The sequence below is a fragment of the Bos indicus x Bos taurus genome, chromosome 15 (assembly GCF_003369695.1).
Source record: "Bos indicus x Bos taurus breed Angus x Brahman F1 hybrid chromosome 15, Bos_hybrid_MaternalHap_v2.0, whole genome shotgun sequence".
NCBI classification, from domain to species: domain Eukaryota; kingdom Metazoa; phylum Chordata; class Mammalia; order Artiodactyla; family Bovidae; genus Bos; species Bos indicus x Bos taurus.
Window position 1 is genome coordinate 36731350 of NC_040090.1, and position 16774 is coordinate 36748123.

At 37.2% G+C, this 16774-nt stretch overlaps 1 protein-coding gene across 1 annotated transcript; it reads right to left on the bottom strand.

The window, feature by feature from the left end:
* Positions 1–13898: 13898 nt before the first annotated feature.
* On the bottom strand, positions 13899–14864 carry LOC113904819 (olfactory receptor 52N5-like). The gene has a single exon (XM_027561908.1). It carries the CDS (start codon positions 14862–14864, stop codon positions 13899–13901), a length of 966 nt encoding a protein of 321 aa, XP_027417709.1.
* Between the last annotated feature and the right edge of the window lie 1910 nt (positions 14865–16774).

Below are 16774 nucleotides of genomic sequence, written 5' to 3' on the forward strand. Positions count from 1 at the left end.
AGAAACAAACATTGCAGCCCAATGACCTTACCACTAGAAAACGTATTGGCCCCAGTGTGCTACATTAAAAGTAGATTGTCAGGGTCACTTTCAAGGCTACCTGAAAGTGCCTACTCACCCATAGGCAAACCTGAGTGAGTTAGTGAAAGTCGCTCAGTCATGTCTGACTCATTGTGACCTCATGGACTAGTCCTTGGAATTCCCCAGGCCAGAATACTGGAATGGGTAGCCTTTCCCTTCTCCAGGGGATCGTCCCAATCCAAGGATTGAATCCAGGTCTCCTGCATTGCAGGCAGGTTCTTTACCAGCTAAGCCACAAGGGAAGCCCAGGAATATTGGAGTGGGTAGTCTATCCCTTCTCCAGTGGAGATGGGAATCAAACCAGGGTCTCCTGCATTGCAGGCAGATAGATTCTTTACCAACTGAGCCATCAGGAAGCCCTATCAGGCAAACCTGAGTCCAAGGGAAACCAATTGTGTATCTCCCTACCAACCTGGGGTGAACCAAGACCATAAGTTTGCTCCATAAATCCACTGGGTCCTGTTAAAAGCTACCCAGTATTTTCCTGGTCATCTCAATCTGTTCCAAAACAATTACTGAATCTGAAAGATAATGATATATCCATTGTTCATAAGGCACACAGCTCAATTTCCTAGTGTTATTAGGCTGATTATCCTTAAAATGATTTAACGATTCCCAACATGAGGACCTTTAAACTTAAATGACCATAGCTTGTTGTTAGCCATGTAAATTCATTCCATAATTGAGGAAGTGGCCCTTCTAATAACAGGGAAGTTATATTCTTTGACTGTAATTTAGCTCTTTGCTCTAATGGAGTCTGTGTAACTTTAAAGAAAGCTCCCATTTATGGCCATGGTCAGAGCAACTGTGATTGATCAACAACACAAAAGGGTCTTATCTAGTGATATCAATAGTGATCAGAACAGAGCTATAACTTCCTTCTGTTAAACTTCCTAAAGGGCTATCCAACTAGAACAATGATGAGGACAGATCAACCTAGGTAACCTAGGATTACTAGAAATTGGCCATTAAACTAAAGTTGAACTGGTTTTTGATACTTGAATATGATTGATCCCAAGAGAGAAGTACATTTATTTAAAAACAAAAGTGTGAACAATCATCAAGGTAATCATATACAGACCTGGTCCAGCATTTTGGGTCAGCTGTCTCCTTCAGATGTTCTCTTCTTGTTGTCTATGAATTGCAATCCATTCAGGAGAGGAGTCCTGACACGATTCCTTTCAATGTGGCTGTTAAAAGTCATTTATATGATATCTTTTCCAATGTGCATGATCTCCGGCTTTCAGATCATCCTCATCTAAAGGTAGATTACTCTGGTAAACTGGTAAGGCTGCTGGGAAACCTGGTAAGCAAGATACCAGGTGGTTTTTCCAAGAGTTTTCACAGGTCCATAAATTTAGTTTTCTAAAGCAGTTTGATTATACATGATTTTATGGGTATTCACAAATATAATATTCCTTTCAACACCATAGTAATATAACCAATGTTTCCAGTTATATCTGTTATAAGGAGAGATCCTTATTGAACTTATGCAAGTAACTATATTATTAAAAATAAAAATGCTCACTAAGAGTTTCCAAATTCTGGCTGAATTAGGTAGATAGAAAAAGTAAATATTTCAATTCTACTTATAAAAGTACAATTTACTAAACTTCTGTAAGTTGTAATTAGTTTAAGGGGAAAGATTTCCTAATATACAGAAAGCAAAAATTAATTCAATAATACTTTATGCAAAAGACATGAAACTTATGACCCTCTTCATTAGTTCACACATTCCTATGTAATTAATCCTAGATCTTAATCTTTTGTCAGCAGTTTTTGTATGAAGTCATCAGAGTTTCCATTAGAATTCTTTAATTTCTTACCCAATTCAGTGTTATGATCTGAAATTTATCAGAAATGTGTCATTGTCTAAAAGTCCTTTGTATGAATCTTCTTGAAAATGAAGCATTTTTGCAAAAACATCGGAGACAACAATAATTGTCAATAAATGACAGACTTCACAGGTCATGGTTAAAGATCCAATTACAATGCAAGTGAGAAAGAAATTCAGTTATTTTTGTGACATATAATACTTTACAATAATAACTAGAATTATGAAAGATAATATGCTAAGACATACACAAATTTTAGAAATTTAATATTATATAATTTCTAGAACATTTAGATTATGACATTTACTCATATAATATAATCTAATGAAGTTTAGCACCACTCATTTCACAGTGTTTCTATGCAACTTAACATACCACGTAACCCTAATTAATTTAATATCTCTTTGCACGTTTGAGAACCCCTCCAAAGCATTCCAAAGTTAATGAGAAATCAAAAGAAATTTAATTAAAATCTGACATTTGAAAAGTTTGTAAGAAGTATACAAAACAGTCTTCAAGAGATTTTAAAACACTTAGTCAAGAAGGATCATAGGCTATTGTGAAACAGCACTTATTCACTTAATCAAAATGACAATAACAATTTTAAAGGCAAATGCAGAAAGTTACAACAGATTACTTAAAGGTAAAGAAATTTATAATCCATTATCTAAAACAGATCAGAATTTCAACAAAACTTTGTTCTCTTAACAGAGACAGAAAATCAAATTCTGATTTTGCTCCAAATTATTTTTAATAACAAAAGTCATTTACCCAATTAATTTCAACTTAATTTTAGCCAGTCCTTGTTCTAAGTTGTTCAGTCGTGTCTGATTCTTTGCGACCCCATGGACTCTAGCCCACCAGGATCCTCTGGCCATGGGGATTCTCCAGGCAAGAATACTGGACTGTGTTACCAAGCTAGTCCTTAGTTAGTTACTTCAGTCATTCAGTCGTGTCCGACTCTTTGCTACCGCATGAATAGCAGCACGCCAGGCCTCCCTGTCCATCACCAACTCCCAGAGTTCACTCAGACTCACGTCCAACGAGTCAGTGATGCCATCCAGCCATCTCATTCTCTGTCATCGCCTTCTCCTCCTGCCCCCAATCCCTCCCAGCATCAGAGTCTTTTCCAACGAGTCAACTCTTTGCATGAGGTGGCCAAAGTACCGGAGTTTCAGCTTTAGCATCATTCCTTCCAAAGAACACCCAGGACTGATCTCCTTTAGAATGGACTGGTTCGATCTGCTTGCAGTCCAAGGGACTCTCAAGAGTCTTCTCCTACACCACAGTTCAAAACCATCAATTCTTCGGTGCTCAACCTTCTTCACAGTCCAACTCTCACATCCATACATGACTACTGGAAAAACCATATCCTTGACTAGATGGACCTTTGCTGGCAAAGTAATGTCTCTGCTTTTGAATATGCTATCTAGGTTGGTCATAACTTTCCTTCTAAGGAGTAAGCGTCTTTTAATTTCACGGCTGCAATCACCATCTGCAGTGATTTTGGAGCCCAAAAAAATAAAGTCTGACACTGTTTCCACTGTTTCCCCATCTGTTTCCCATCAAGTGATGGGACCAGATGCCATGATCTTCGTTTTCTGAATGTTGAGCTTTAAGCCAACTTTTTCACTCTCCTCTCTCACTTTCATCAAGAGGCTTTTTAGTTCCTCTTCACTTTCTGCTATAAGGGTTGTGTCATCTGCATATCAATCCTGATTCCAGCTTGTGCTTCTTCCAGTCCAGCATTTCTCATGATGCACTCTGCCTAGAAGTTAAATAAGCAGGGTGACAGTATACAGCCTTGACGTACTCCTTTTCCTATTTGGAACCAGTCTGTTGTTCCATGTCCAGTTCTAACTGTTCCTTATCATACACTAAATTTCTTTCTCAGGGTTCTTTTTCCAAAAACTTTCCAAAACTTCCTGTATTCATATTAATTTTCCCCTTATTTTTTTCATATTGAAAAACAACCAAATTTGGGATAAAATTACTTTTTCCTCCTTTAAAATACATTTCCACTTCTCATACCTTATTCTCATGCCTCATTTTACTGAAAACATACATCCTACTTTATTTCCATACTAAAATATTTTTATTATTTCTTTATAATTTTAGTGACACATATCTATATATATTTCAATCTTTAACCTTAAAACCTTAAACTTTAGCAAAAACCAAATTAACATTATTTAACTTAACTTACAAAAACTCTAAAGTTGCAAGTTACCAAAAATCTGGAGAAACTATTCTTAGATAGACAAACCTAAAACATAATTATTCTTAAAACGTTTGGATGTGAGAGTTGGACTGTGAAGAAGGTTGAGCGCCAAAGAATTGATGCTTTTGAACTGTGGTGTAGGAGAAGACTCTTGAGAGTCCCTTGGACTGCAAGCAGATCGAACCAGTCCATTCTAAAGGAGATCAGTCCTGGGTGTTCTTTGGAAGGAATGATGCTAAAGCTGAAACTCCGGTACTTTGGCCACCTCATGCAAAGAGTTGACTCATTGGAAAAGACTCTGATGCTGGGAGGGATTGGGGGCAGGAGGAGAAGGCGATGACAGAGGATGAGATGGCTGGATGACATCACTGACTCGTTGGACGTGAGTCTGAGTGAACTCCAGGAGTTGGTGATGGACAGGGAGGCCTGGCGTGCTGTGATTCATGGGGTCACAAACAGTCAGAAATGACTGAGTGACTGAACTTAACTGAACTGAATGACACACAATGTTGAGCACTGTTTCATGTGTCTGTTGGCCATCTTCATTTCCTCTTTGAAACAATGTATATTCAGGTCTTCTGACCTTTTTTAAATGCTTTTTTGGGGGGAGGGAACATTGAGTTGTATGACATGTTTATATATTTTGGAAGTTAATCCCTTACAGGTCATATCAAATATTTTCACAATTCAGTAGATTCTCTTTTAATTTGTCAGTGGTTTCCTTTGCTTTGCAGAAGCTTTTAAGCCTAGTTAGGTACCATTTTTTATTTGTAATGCTTTTGTTTCTTTTGTTTTGGAGACAGATCGAAGAAAATATTGCTACAATTTATGTCAAAGACTGTTCTGCCTATGTTTTTCTCTAGGAGTTTCATTATTTCTAGTCTTACATTCAAATCTTTAATGAATTTTTGAGTTTATTTTGGTATATGATGTTAGAAAATGTTCTAATTTAATTCTTTTACATGTAGCTATCCAATTTTCCCATCACCACTTATTGGAGAGAATATGTTGCATTTCTATATGCTAATAACAAACTATAAGAAGGAGAAGTTAGGAAATAATTCCATTTACCATCACATCAAAAGGATAAAGTACCTAGGAATAAACCTATCTAATGAAATAAAAGACCTATACTTGGAAATTTATAAGACATGAATGAAAGAAATTGAAAACAATACAAAGTGTTGAAAAGATGTACCATACCTTTGGATTGAAAGAATCAATATTGTTAAAATAATCATACCACTCAAAGCAAACCACAGATTCAAAACAATCGCTACCAAAATACCAAAAACATTTTTTCAAAGAACTAGAACAAATAACTTTAAAATTTGTGTGGAAACACAAAACTCTAAATAGACAAAACAATCTTGAGAAAGAACAGAGCTGGAGGAATCATGCTGCTTAACTTCAAGTTATACTACAAAGCTACAGTAATCAAAACACTTCAATACTGGCAAAAAAAAAAAAAAACAGAAATATAAACCAATGGAACAGAATAGATGACCCAGTAATAAACCTACACACTTATGATCAATTAATCTACAACAAAGGGGGAAAGATATCAAGTGGAGAAACGACTTTCTCTATCCTATTCTTTTACTATTTGGAACCAGTCTGTTGTTCCATGTCCAGTTCTAACTGTTGCATCCTGACCTGCATATAGGTTTCTGAAGAGGCAGATCAGGTGGTCTGGTATTCCCATCTTTTTCAGAATTTTCCACAGTTTATTGTGATCCACACAGTCAAAGGCTTTGGCATAGTAAATAAAGCAGAAATAGATATTTTTCTGGAACTCTCTTGCTTTTTCCATGATTCAGCAGATGTTGGCAATTTGATCTCTGGTTCTTCTGCAATTTGTAAAACCAGCTTGAACATCTGCAATTTCACAGTTCACGTATTGTTGAAGCCTGGCTTGGAGAATTTTGAGCATTACTTTACTAGCATGTGAGATGAGTGCAATTGTGTGGTAGTTTGAGCGTTCTTTGGCATTGCCTTTCTTTGGGATTGGAATGAAAACTGACTTTTTCCAGTCCTGTGGCCACTGCTGAGATTTCCAAAACCCTGCTTGTGAAGTGAAGTCACTCAGTCGTGTCCGACTCTTTGGGACCCCATGGACTGTAGCCTACCAGGCTCCTCTGTCCATGGGATTTTCCAGGCAATAGTACTGGAGTGGATTGCTATTTCCTTCTCCAGGGGATCTTCCCAACCCAGGGATCGAACCCAGGTCTCCCGCATTGTAGACAGATGCTTTACCGTCTGAGAAACCCTGCTTATTTAACTTATATGCAGAGTACATCATGAGAAACGCTGGGCTAGAAGAAGCACAAGCTGGAATCAAGATTGCTGGGAGAAATATCAGTAACCTCAGATATGCAGATGACACCACCCTTATGGCAGAAAGTGAAGAGGAACTAAAGAGCCTCTTGATGAAAGTGAAAGAGGAGAGTGAAAAAGTTGGCTTAAAGCTCAACATTCAGAAAACGAAGATCATGGCATCTGGTCCCATCACTTGATGGGAAATAGATGGGGAAACACTGGAAACAGTGTCAGACTTTTTTGGGGGGGCTCCAAAATCACTGCAGATGGTGATTGCAACCATGAAATGTATACCTGTGGCAGATTCATGTTGATGTATGGCAAAACCAATACAATATTGTAAAGTAATTAACCACCAAATAAAATAAATTTATATTTTAAAAAAAAAGTTAAGGGAAAGAAAGAGAAGAAACAGTTTTCAAGGCCAAAATAAATTAAAAAATAAATAAAAGACGTTTACCTCTTGGAAGGAAAGTTATGACCAACCTAGACAGAATATTCAAAAGCAGAGACATTACTTTGCCAACAAAGATCTGTATAGTCAAGGCTATGGTTTTTCCAGTAGTCATGTATGGATGTGAGAGTTGGACTGTTAAGAAAGCTGAGTGCTGAAGAATTGATGCTTTTGAACTGTGGTGTTGGAGAAGACTCTTGAGAGTCCCTTACAAGGAGATACAACCGGTCCATTCTAAAGGAGATCGGTCCTGGGTGTTCTTTGGAAGGAATGATGCTGAAGCTGAAACTCCAGTACTTTGGCCACCTTATGTGAAGAGTTGACTTATTGGAAAAGACTCTGATGCTGGGAGGATTGGGGGCAGGAAGAGAAGGGGACGCCAGAGGATGAGATGGCTGGATGGCATCACTGACTCGATGGATGTGAGTCTGAGTGAACTCCGGGAGTTGGTGATGGACAGGGAGGCCCAGCGTGCTGCAATTCATGGGGTCGCAAAGAATCAGACACGACTGAGGGATGAACTGAACTGAAAGGAACATATATGTCCAAGAATAAAAAAATATTAAATATATTATGTAAAAACAAAATCACCCTTTTATTCAATTATAATACTGATGAATAATCCTGTTTTAAATTTACTTATTCTATAAAGTCAATTGAAAATGCCATAATTATGTTTTAATATGATATTTTTCAAACACTCTTTTCAAAATCGTATGTAGAAAATATATACTAAAATGTATAAGCACATGCCCCCCACTTTTAATAGTAGCACTATTTACAATAGCCAAGAAATGGAAGCAACACAAGCATACATCAACAGATGAATGGATAAAGATGTGGTATGTGTGCATGCATGCTCTGTCATTTCCAACTCCTTCTGATCCCCTGTCAGGCTCCTCTGTCCATGGAATTTTCCAGGCAAGAAAAGTGGAGTTAGTTGCATTTCTGCATTCAGGGGATCTTCCCTACCCAGGGATCGAACTCACGTCTCCTGCATTGGCACGGGGATTCTTTACATTACAGAATTTAAGGTTTAGATTTATCTAATTCTGAAATCTTTTTTTATTCTTTTAATTCATAAACATTTAGACCTACTACTTTTACTGTCTAATTAAAGAATATAAAATTAGAATCAGATATGCTTTATTATTTTTGACATTAACACCATCATCATTATTATCTCAAACTTGGTAATCTAAATTTTCCTAACTTAATATCTAAGCAGAGTAAGTCTGAAATTTTGAAGAAGTTCTAGAGTGTCATAATATTTATTATTATCCTCACTTGAAAGTAAGATAAATATACAAAGGAACACATAAAAGAATGTACATGTGAGTGATTGAAATTTTCAGAGGCATTGTAAATGTTTTCAACTTGTGTGCTTAGAGATATGACACAAAAAGAAGTAAAAAATACACATTAAAATTTCTAATGTTCATTAAATTCTGATAATTTTCATTTCTGTATTTATATATCTCAGACAAAAGCACACAAATATAGAAACATGCAGAAGAAAAAAAAATGCTCTTACTTGTGTATCACTTTATAGTAAGAACGGAAAATTTCCACACTTTTCTTCTCTAATTAAATTAGCTTAATTCCCATACCAGTACTTGCATCTCGAGTGTTTTGCACTTATCCTCTGGGATATATAACACTCATCCTAATCTCTAAATATTAAATTCAATAGTACAAATATCAAGGGATTTAAAAGTTGTGGACACTAATGTACAGATATTATGGAATAGTGCTTTTTTTTTTTTTTTTTTTTTACTGATGTCCTAAACACCTTGACCCAATTGCATTCAGCTACTTTGCTATCCAGAAACTAAGATATCAAAGGACATATGAACGTGGGATTAAGAGTAGGGTATTTGCTGTTGTTTGTTGTGCTAGGATAAAGCAGAGAGAGACTTTGAGTGTACATGAATTCATTATTGTATCCTCAGAAACCCTGGCTTGATTCCACCCCACATTTAAGGGCAGAAGTGCTGTAAAAGACTAAATTTTCTGAAAATGTTTTTGCCCATTTCTCAGACTGCAATTCGGTTTGACTTCCCATAATGACTATGTAGTGATTTTTCTAAAAGCAAATAGGATCCTTTGGTTCTTTCATGGTGGATGTCAGGTATGAATCAACCCCTGTAACTAGAAGAAGTGGGGGAAACACAAGAAAATAGTTCTTCATGATCACAGTGGTTGTTTTTCACCTACCTTCCCATTGTTCTCAGGATGAGAATCTAATATACTTGCTTCATTTCTAGAGGCATTTACTTGTGACTGCATTTATCCATTTTAGATAAGAAAATCTACTTGGAGAAACAAACCATCATATTAGGAAAAGAAATGAGGTGTAAAATTGAGAACTGATTAGTGAGGAAGAAGCATTTTTTATAGTTTAGAAATGGGAATAGGCAATATGTAGTATGATAACTGTACTTATAAATAGGTGACCATGTTCTTGTGTTAATATAAGTCTCCCACAGAATAATATGAGCCCAGTTTCCACAAATCTTAAACTCTCATGTTTAGAAATCATTTAAAATTCACTTTGGAAAAAGTCTAATGTAATTATGGTCAATACTACAATATTTGGTATAAGCTTGGATCATTGAGAATTTTTCAAATGAATTGCAAATGGAGCCTAAAGTTTTCATGTAACAATAAAATCAGTTTTAATGATAAGCACTAGAACTATGAAAAGAAAAGATGAAGGACATAAATAGGATTTTTATCTCATATTTGAGAGCTGAATTCTTATGAACAGAGCACAAATAAATTAGGAGATAAGGCTTCCTTGATTCCTAAGCAGTAAAGAATCTGCCTACCAACGCAGAAGATGTGGATTCAATCCCCTGCTTGGGATCAAAATTTGTCATTTGGAAATATTGGCTCACTGTGCTATGCAGATCTTCCAAATGTCGACATACTTAACTTTTCAGTGATAATCTCACATCATATGGACTCTAGAAAATCCCTTTGTACATTAGTAAGAGAATGAAACTTAAAAAATGCAAAAAATGCCTTAATATTTCTATGAAAATTGTTGTGACATCACACAAATTCCCAAATGGTCTTGAGGTTCTCAATACCTCAATGCATGTTGTATTAAAAACTCCTAAGGTAGAAGGGTAGAAGCAAGGTAGATGATTGATTATCGGTGAACCAAGAAAAATAAATTGTTGAATTGGGAATTACAGTGGAGAGGTTATATCCAAGATGTTTTTATAAAATTGGTAGTTGTGAGCATTACTTATGTAGTTTCCATTGGCATTATAGATAAGCCATTTTATTTAATAGAGAAAAAGCCTCAATATCAGTAAAGGAAAAATAAATCCGTATTCTGAAACAACATAGCTGTTTTGAGATGTATATTGCCTGTATTGTTTTTAAAGCTAAGCTATAGTTTTCTATACATAGGTCTTTAGTTTCTTTAGGTAGATATATTCCTAAGTATTTTATTCTTTTCATTGCAATGGTGAATGGAATTGTTTCCTTAATTTCTCTATTTTCTCATTATTAGTGTATAGGAATGCAAGGGATTTCAGTGTGTTAATTTTATATCCTGCAACTTTACTATATTTATTGTTTCAGTTCAGTCGCTCAGTCGTGTCTGACTGTTTGTGACCCCATGAATCGCAGCACGTCAGGCCTCTCTGTCCATCACCAACTCCCGGAGTTCACTCAGACTCAAGTCCATCGAGTCAGTGATGCCATCCAGCCATCTCATCCTGTGTCGTCCCCTACTCCTCCTACCCTCAATCCCTCCCAGCATCAGAGTCTTTTCCAATGAATCAACTCTTCGCATGAGGTGGCCAAAGTACTAGAGTTGCAGCTTCAGCATCATTCCCTCCAAAGAAATCTCAGGGCTGATCTCCTTCAGAATGGACTGGATGGATCTCCTTGCAGTCCAAGGGACTCAAGAGTCTTCTACACCACAGTTTAAAAGCATCAATTCTTCAGCGCTCAGCCTTCTTCACAGTCCAACTCTCACATCCATACATGACTACTGGAAAAACCATAGCCTTGACTAGATGGACCTTTGTTGGCAAAGTAAGGTCTCTGCTTTTGAATATGCCATCTAGGTTGGTCATAACTTTCCTTCCAAGGAGTAAGCGTCATTAGTTCTAGTAATTTTCTGGTGGAGTCTTTAGGGTTTTCTATGTAGAGAATCATGTCATCTGAAAACAGTGAGAGTTTTACTTCTTTTTTCCCAATTTGGATTCCTTTTCTTTCTTTCTCTGCTCTGATTGCTGTGGCCAAACTTCCAAAACTATGTTGAATAGTAATGGTGAAAGTGGGCACCCTTGTCTTGTTCCTGACTTTAGAGGAAATGCTTTCAATTTTTCACCATTGAGGATAAAGTTTGTTGTGGGTTTGTCATATATAGCTTTTATTACGTTGAGGTATGTTCCTTCTATTCCTGCTTTCTGGAGAGTTTTTATCATAAATGGATGTTGAATTTTGTCAAAGGCTTTCTCTGCATCTATTGAGATAATCATATGGTTTTTATTTTTCAATTTGTTAACATGGTGTATTACATTGATTTGTGGATATTGAAGAATCCTTGCATCCCTGGGATAAAGCCCATTTGGTCATGGTGTATGATCTTTTTAATGCGTTGTTGGATTCTGATTGCTAGAATTTTGTTAAGGATTTTTGCATCTATGTTCATCAGTGATATTGGCCTGTAGTTTTCTTTTTTTGTGGCATCTTTGTTAGGTTTTGGTATGAGGGTGATGGTGGCCTCATAGAATGAGTTTGGACGTTTACCTTCCTCTGCAATTTTCTGGAAGAGTTTGAGTAGGATAGGTGTTAGTTCTTCTCTAAATTTTTGGTAGAATTCAGCTGTGAAGCCGTCCTGACCTGGGCTTTTGTTTGCTGGAGATTTCTGATTACAGTTTCAATTTTCGTGCTTGTGATGGGTCTGTTAAGATTTTCTGCTTCTTCCTGGTCGAGTTTTGGAAAGTTGTACTTTTCTAAGAATTTGTCCATTTCTTCCACGTTGTCCATTTTATTGGCATATAATTGCTGCAATCCAAAATCTACAAGCAATAAATGCTGGAGAGAGTGTGGAGAAAAGGGAACCCTCTTACACTGTTGGTGGGAATGCAAACTAGTACAGCCACTATGGAGAACAGTGTGGAGATTCCTTAAAAAACTGGAAATAGAACTGCCTTATGATCCAGCAATCCCACTGCTGGGCATACACACTGAGGAAACCAGAATTGAAAGAGACACGTGTACCCCAGTGTTCATCACAGCACTGTTTATAATAGCCAGGACATGGAAGCAACCTAGATGCCCATCAGCAGATGAATGGATAAGAAAGCAGTGGTACATATACACAATGGAGTATTACTCAGCCATTAAAAAGAATACATTTGAACCAGTTCTAATGAGGTAGATGAAAATGGAGCCTATTATACAGAGTGAAGTAAGCTAGAAAGAAAAACACCAATATAGTATACTAACGCATATATATGGAATTTAGAAAGATGCTAACAATAACCCTGTATCCGAGACAGCAAAAGAGACACAGATGTATAGAACAGTCTTATGGACTCTGTGGGAGAGGGAGAGGATGGGATGATTTTGGAGAATGGCAATGAAACACGTATAATATCATATATGAAATGAGTCGCCAGTCCAGGTTTGATGCATGATACTGGATGCTTGAGGCTGGTGCACTGGGACAACCCAGAGGGATGGTATGAGGAGGGAGGAGGGAGGAGGGTTCAGGATGGGGAACACATGTATACCTGTCGTGGATTCATTTTGATACATGGCAAAAGCAATACAAAAAGACAGCAAAAGAGACACTGATGTATGGAACAGTCTTATGGACTCTGTGGGAGAGGGAGAGGGTGGGAAGATTTGGGAGAGTGGCATTGAAACATGTAAAATATCATGTAGGAAACGAGTTGCCAGTCCAGGTTCGATGCACGATGCTGGATGCTTGGGGCTGGTGCACTGGGACGGCCCAGAGGGATGGTATGGGAGGGAGGAGGGAGGAGGGTTCGGGATGGGGAACACATGTATACCTGTGGCGGATTCATTTTGATATTTGGCAAAACTAATACAATTATGTAAAGTTTAAAAATAAAATAAAATTAGAAAAAAAATAAATAAATAAAATTAAATTAAATTTAAAAATAAAATAAAATAAAAATAAAAGCTAAGCTATAGATTGCATATTTATTTCTTCAGTAAATTGGTCTGTATGGTTTTTTTTTTTACAATATGGTCCAGTTTTCATATTGAAAACTGGATCAATTTTTTTAAAAGCCAGTTATACCAGGTGAAAACAAATAGAAATGAAAAATCTCAAATTGCACTAGAAGACTCTTGAGAGTCCCTTAGACTGCAAGGAGATCCAACCAGTCCATTCTAAAGAAGATCAGTCCTGGGTGATTGTTACAATATGATGTTTACTAAGTACCATTTTTGAAAAAATCAGTGACTGCCATTTTGCCTGTATATTATCACTGTAATTCTTAAACTAAATTAACTTCGATGATGCCTAGGCTGGAAAATGCCCTGAAAAGCTATTTAATTTCTTATCCATAAGGACGATTACATAGAGAAGGAAATGGCAACCCACTCCAGTATGCTTGCCTGGGAAATCCCATGGACAGAAGAGTCTGGCAGGCTACAGTCCATGGGGTTGCAAGAGAGTTGGCCATGACTTAACAATTGAACAGCAAAGGAAGATTATAATAACAGACAAGACACTTAACTCTCAAAAGGTTAAGAAAATATCCTACATGAATACATTAAGATGAAAGGTGTGAGAAACCAATATCAATGACTTGGTTCAAACTAGTGATAGAGGAAAAAAATATGGGGAGTCACTGGAATATAAATCCAGAATTATCTGTAACTTTTCCCACTGTAGTTGCATAAAACAGTTCATAGAAAAGACACAATATCACACATGAGTTTCTTCTTTGTTGTTTTTCATTCATCTTTATTCTATCTCATTTCACTTGTCCTGAGTACTTGCACCTTTCTCACCCTGCAAGAGTTTTATGACATTGTCTCGAATCTGTTTTGTCTTTATCCCGTAAACAATGGGGTTGAGAGTTGGGGGAAGAAGAAGATAAAGATTAGCCACAATGATGTGAAGAGAAGAGGGAATAGCGTGTCCTCCAAAACGGTGAGTAAATAAAGTGAACAATGCTGGAACATAAGTGACAATAATGGCAGATATATGGGCAGTGCAGGTGCTGAAGGCTTTCTGCCGAGCGTCTGCTGAGGAGAGACTGACCACCGCCCGAAGGATCATAGTGTATGATACAGATATGCAGCTGATATCAAACACTCCAATCAGGAGGGCAACCACCAGACCATAGATGACATTGACCTTGATACTGGCGCAGGATAACTTCACCACTGACATGTGGTCACAATATGTATGGGAGATAATATTGCTTTGGCAGAAGGGCAAACGCTTAACCAAGAATGGAAAAGGAATCATCAGCAATGCACCCCTCAGGAAGGTGACAAGTCCAGCTTTGGCAATGATAGGGTTAGTGAGTATGGTAGCATAGCGCAGTGGGTAGCAAATGGCCACATAGCGGTCCAGAGCCATGAGCATGAGCACTCCAGACTCCACACCTGTGAACCCATGGACAAAGAACATCTGGACTAAACAAGCATTGAAGTTAATTTCCTTGAGATTGAACCAGAAGATGCAGAGTGCATTGGGTAGGGTAGTGGTACAGGTAAAGAGATCAACGAGGGAGAGCATTGCCAGAAAAAAATACATTGGATGATGCAAGGACTCCTCATGATGAATGAGATACACAAGGCCAAGGTTTCCCAGAAGGGAGATGATATACATTGTGCAGAATGGGAGGGAGATCCATACATGTACTCTTTCCAGACCAGGAATTCCATTAAGAATAAAATATTTGGGGGGCACACATGAATTGTTGGAAACCAGCATAACTAATTCAATAAAGAGACTCTATTTTTTCCATCCATAAGTTTGTACCCTAGGAGAAGAAACAAAAATATATATATAAATTTAGTTTAGATCATCCTTGAGAATGTAGACTTCTGTTTGGCATAAAATTATAACAGTTCCAACAATTTTGAATAATAGTGATTATTAAAATGCACGGTCTTTTGAATAAAAAAATATTAAAGAATATTTTTAAAGTTTTGTAAACAACTTAAATGTAATTTTAGAGCCACAATTGCAAAATTGTAGTTTTTGTTTTGTCACCAAATAAAAGAAGATACTGAGGTAGAGAAAGATTGAATAATGTTGCTGCTGCTGCTGCTAAGTCGCTTCAGTAGTGTCCAACTCTGTGCAACCCCATAGACAGCAGCCTATCAGGCTCTCCCATCCCTGGGATTCTCCAGGCAAGAACACTGGAGTGGGTTGTTATTTCCTTCTCCAATGCATGAAAGTGAAAAGTGAAATTGCTCAGTCACATCCGACTCTCACAGACTCCATGGACTGCAGCCTACCAGGCGCCTCCATTCATGAGATTGTCCAGGCAAGAGTACTGGAGTGTGTTACAATTGCCTTCTCCAGAATAATGTTGAATATCAAGCAAAACTAGATTCATAACCTCAGGTGTAACCAACACAAAGATAATTTTCAGACAAGTAATGTATAAGCAATCTATGTCACAATTCATGAGTATCCCTTCTAAATGCACACTAGATATTTCTATCTTAAATTTCCACAGACAGTTTATATTCTTCATATCCAAGACTAAATCATTTCAGCCTCTATCCCATGGCAAAATAAGCTCCATTACTGAGTTCTGCTTTTTAGAAAATGATGTCTAACACACGATCTACCAACATCTTTGTGACCTTCTCAGGTGTGCCTCTAGCTTATCTTGGATATATATATTTCCTTATAACTCAAAGTCTCTTAGTTCTTACTTTGTCCAGGTCATCTCAGCACAAATATTATCTGTATTCTATCCTTAGTCAGGGGAAAAGCTGTATTTTTAAACCAGAAATAAATTTAATATCAGTCCTTCCTTCCTATTACCACTCTTAGCTGTCTTTTAAAGACCACCAGCTACATCCACTCATTTATTTGCATAACCTTTTGTATTTTTCAAAGCAAATATGTTCTATAGATACTTTTGAAGACATTTTAATCCTACTTGGTAATCTTCAAAATCTCCTTATCAATTTGAATATAGAGCTCAAATTTCTTGGCATATCATTATATAAAGTAAACTTTAGTTTTTATCTTCTCTTTCCCGAGTTATTTCTTTCCATTCCTTAAGCACCCAAGAGTATCCTCATTTGGATGATGTATTATAAGATCACAGTATCCCATAACTTAGCATTTCATGCTTAGACTTTGGTGACCACTTGCACATTTCAGCTACAGCATATACCTCTAGCCTATGTTGACTTTGTTCAATTTATTTCCCTTATTTGGAAACCTATCCACCATATAGCTTTCTTGATATGTCTTCTTTGAATACTGAGACAGAATGTCACTTCCTTCAAAAAGGACAGGCATCCCAGAGTCCAGGGTAAGTTACTGTCATTAAGTTCCCTGACCCAGGGACAGGGCCAGGATGTTTAATTTCCCTGCCTCATGAGAAAGGCTGGTCTGGATGAAGCACAAGCTGGAATTAAGATTGCCAGGGGAAATATCAAAAACCTCAGATACGCAGATGATACCACCCTTATGGCAGAAAGTGAAGAAGAACTAAGGGGCCTGTTGATGAAAGTGAAAGAGGAGAGTGAAAAAGTTGGCTTAAAGCTCAACGTTCAGAAAACTAAGACCATGACATCTGGTCCCATCACGTCATGGCAAATAGATGGGGAAACAGTGGAAACAGTGGCTGACTATATTTTGAAGGGCTCCAAAAC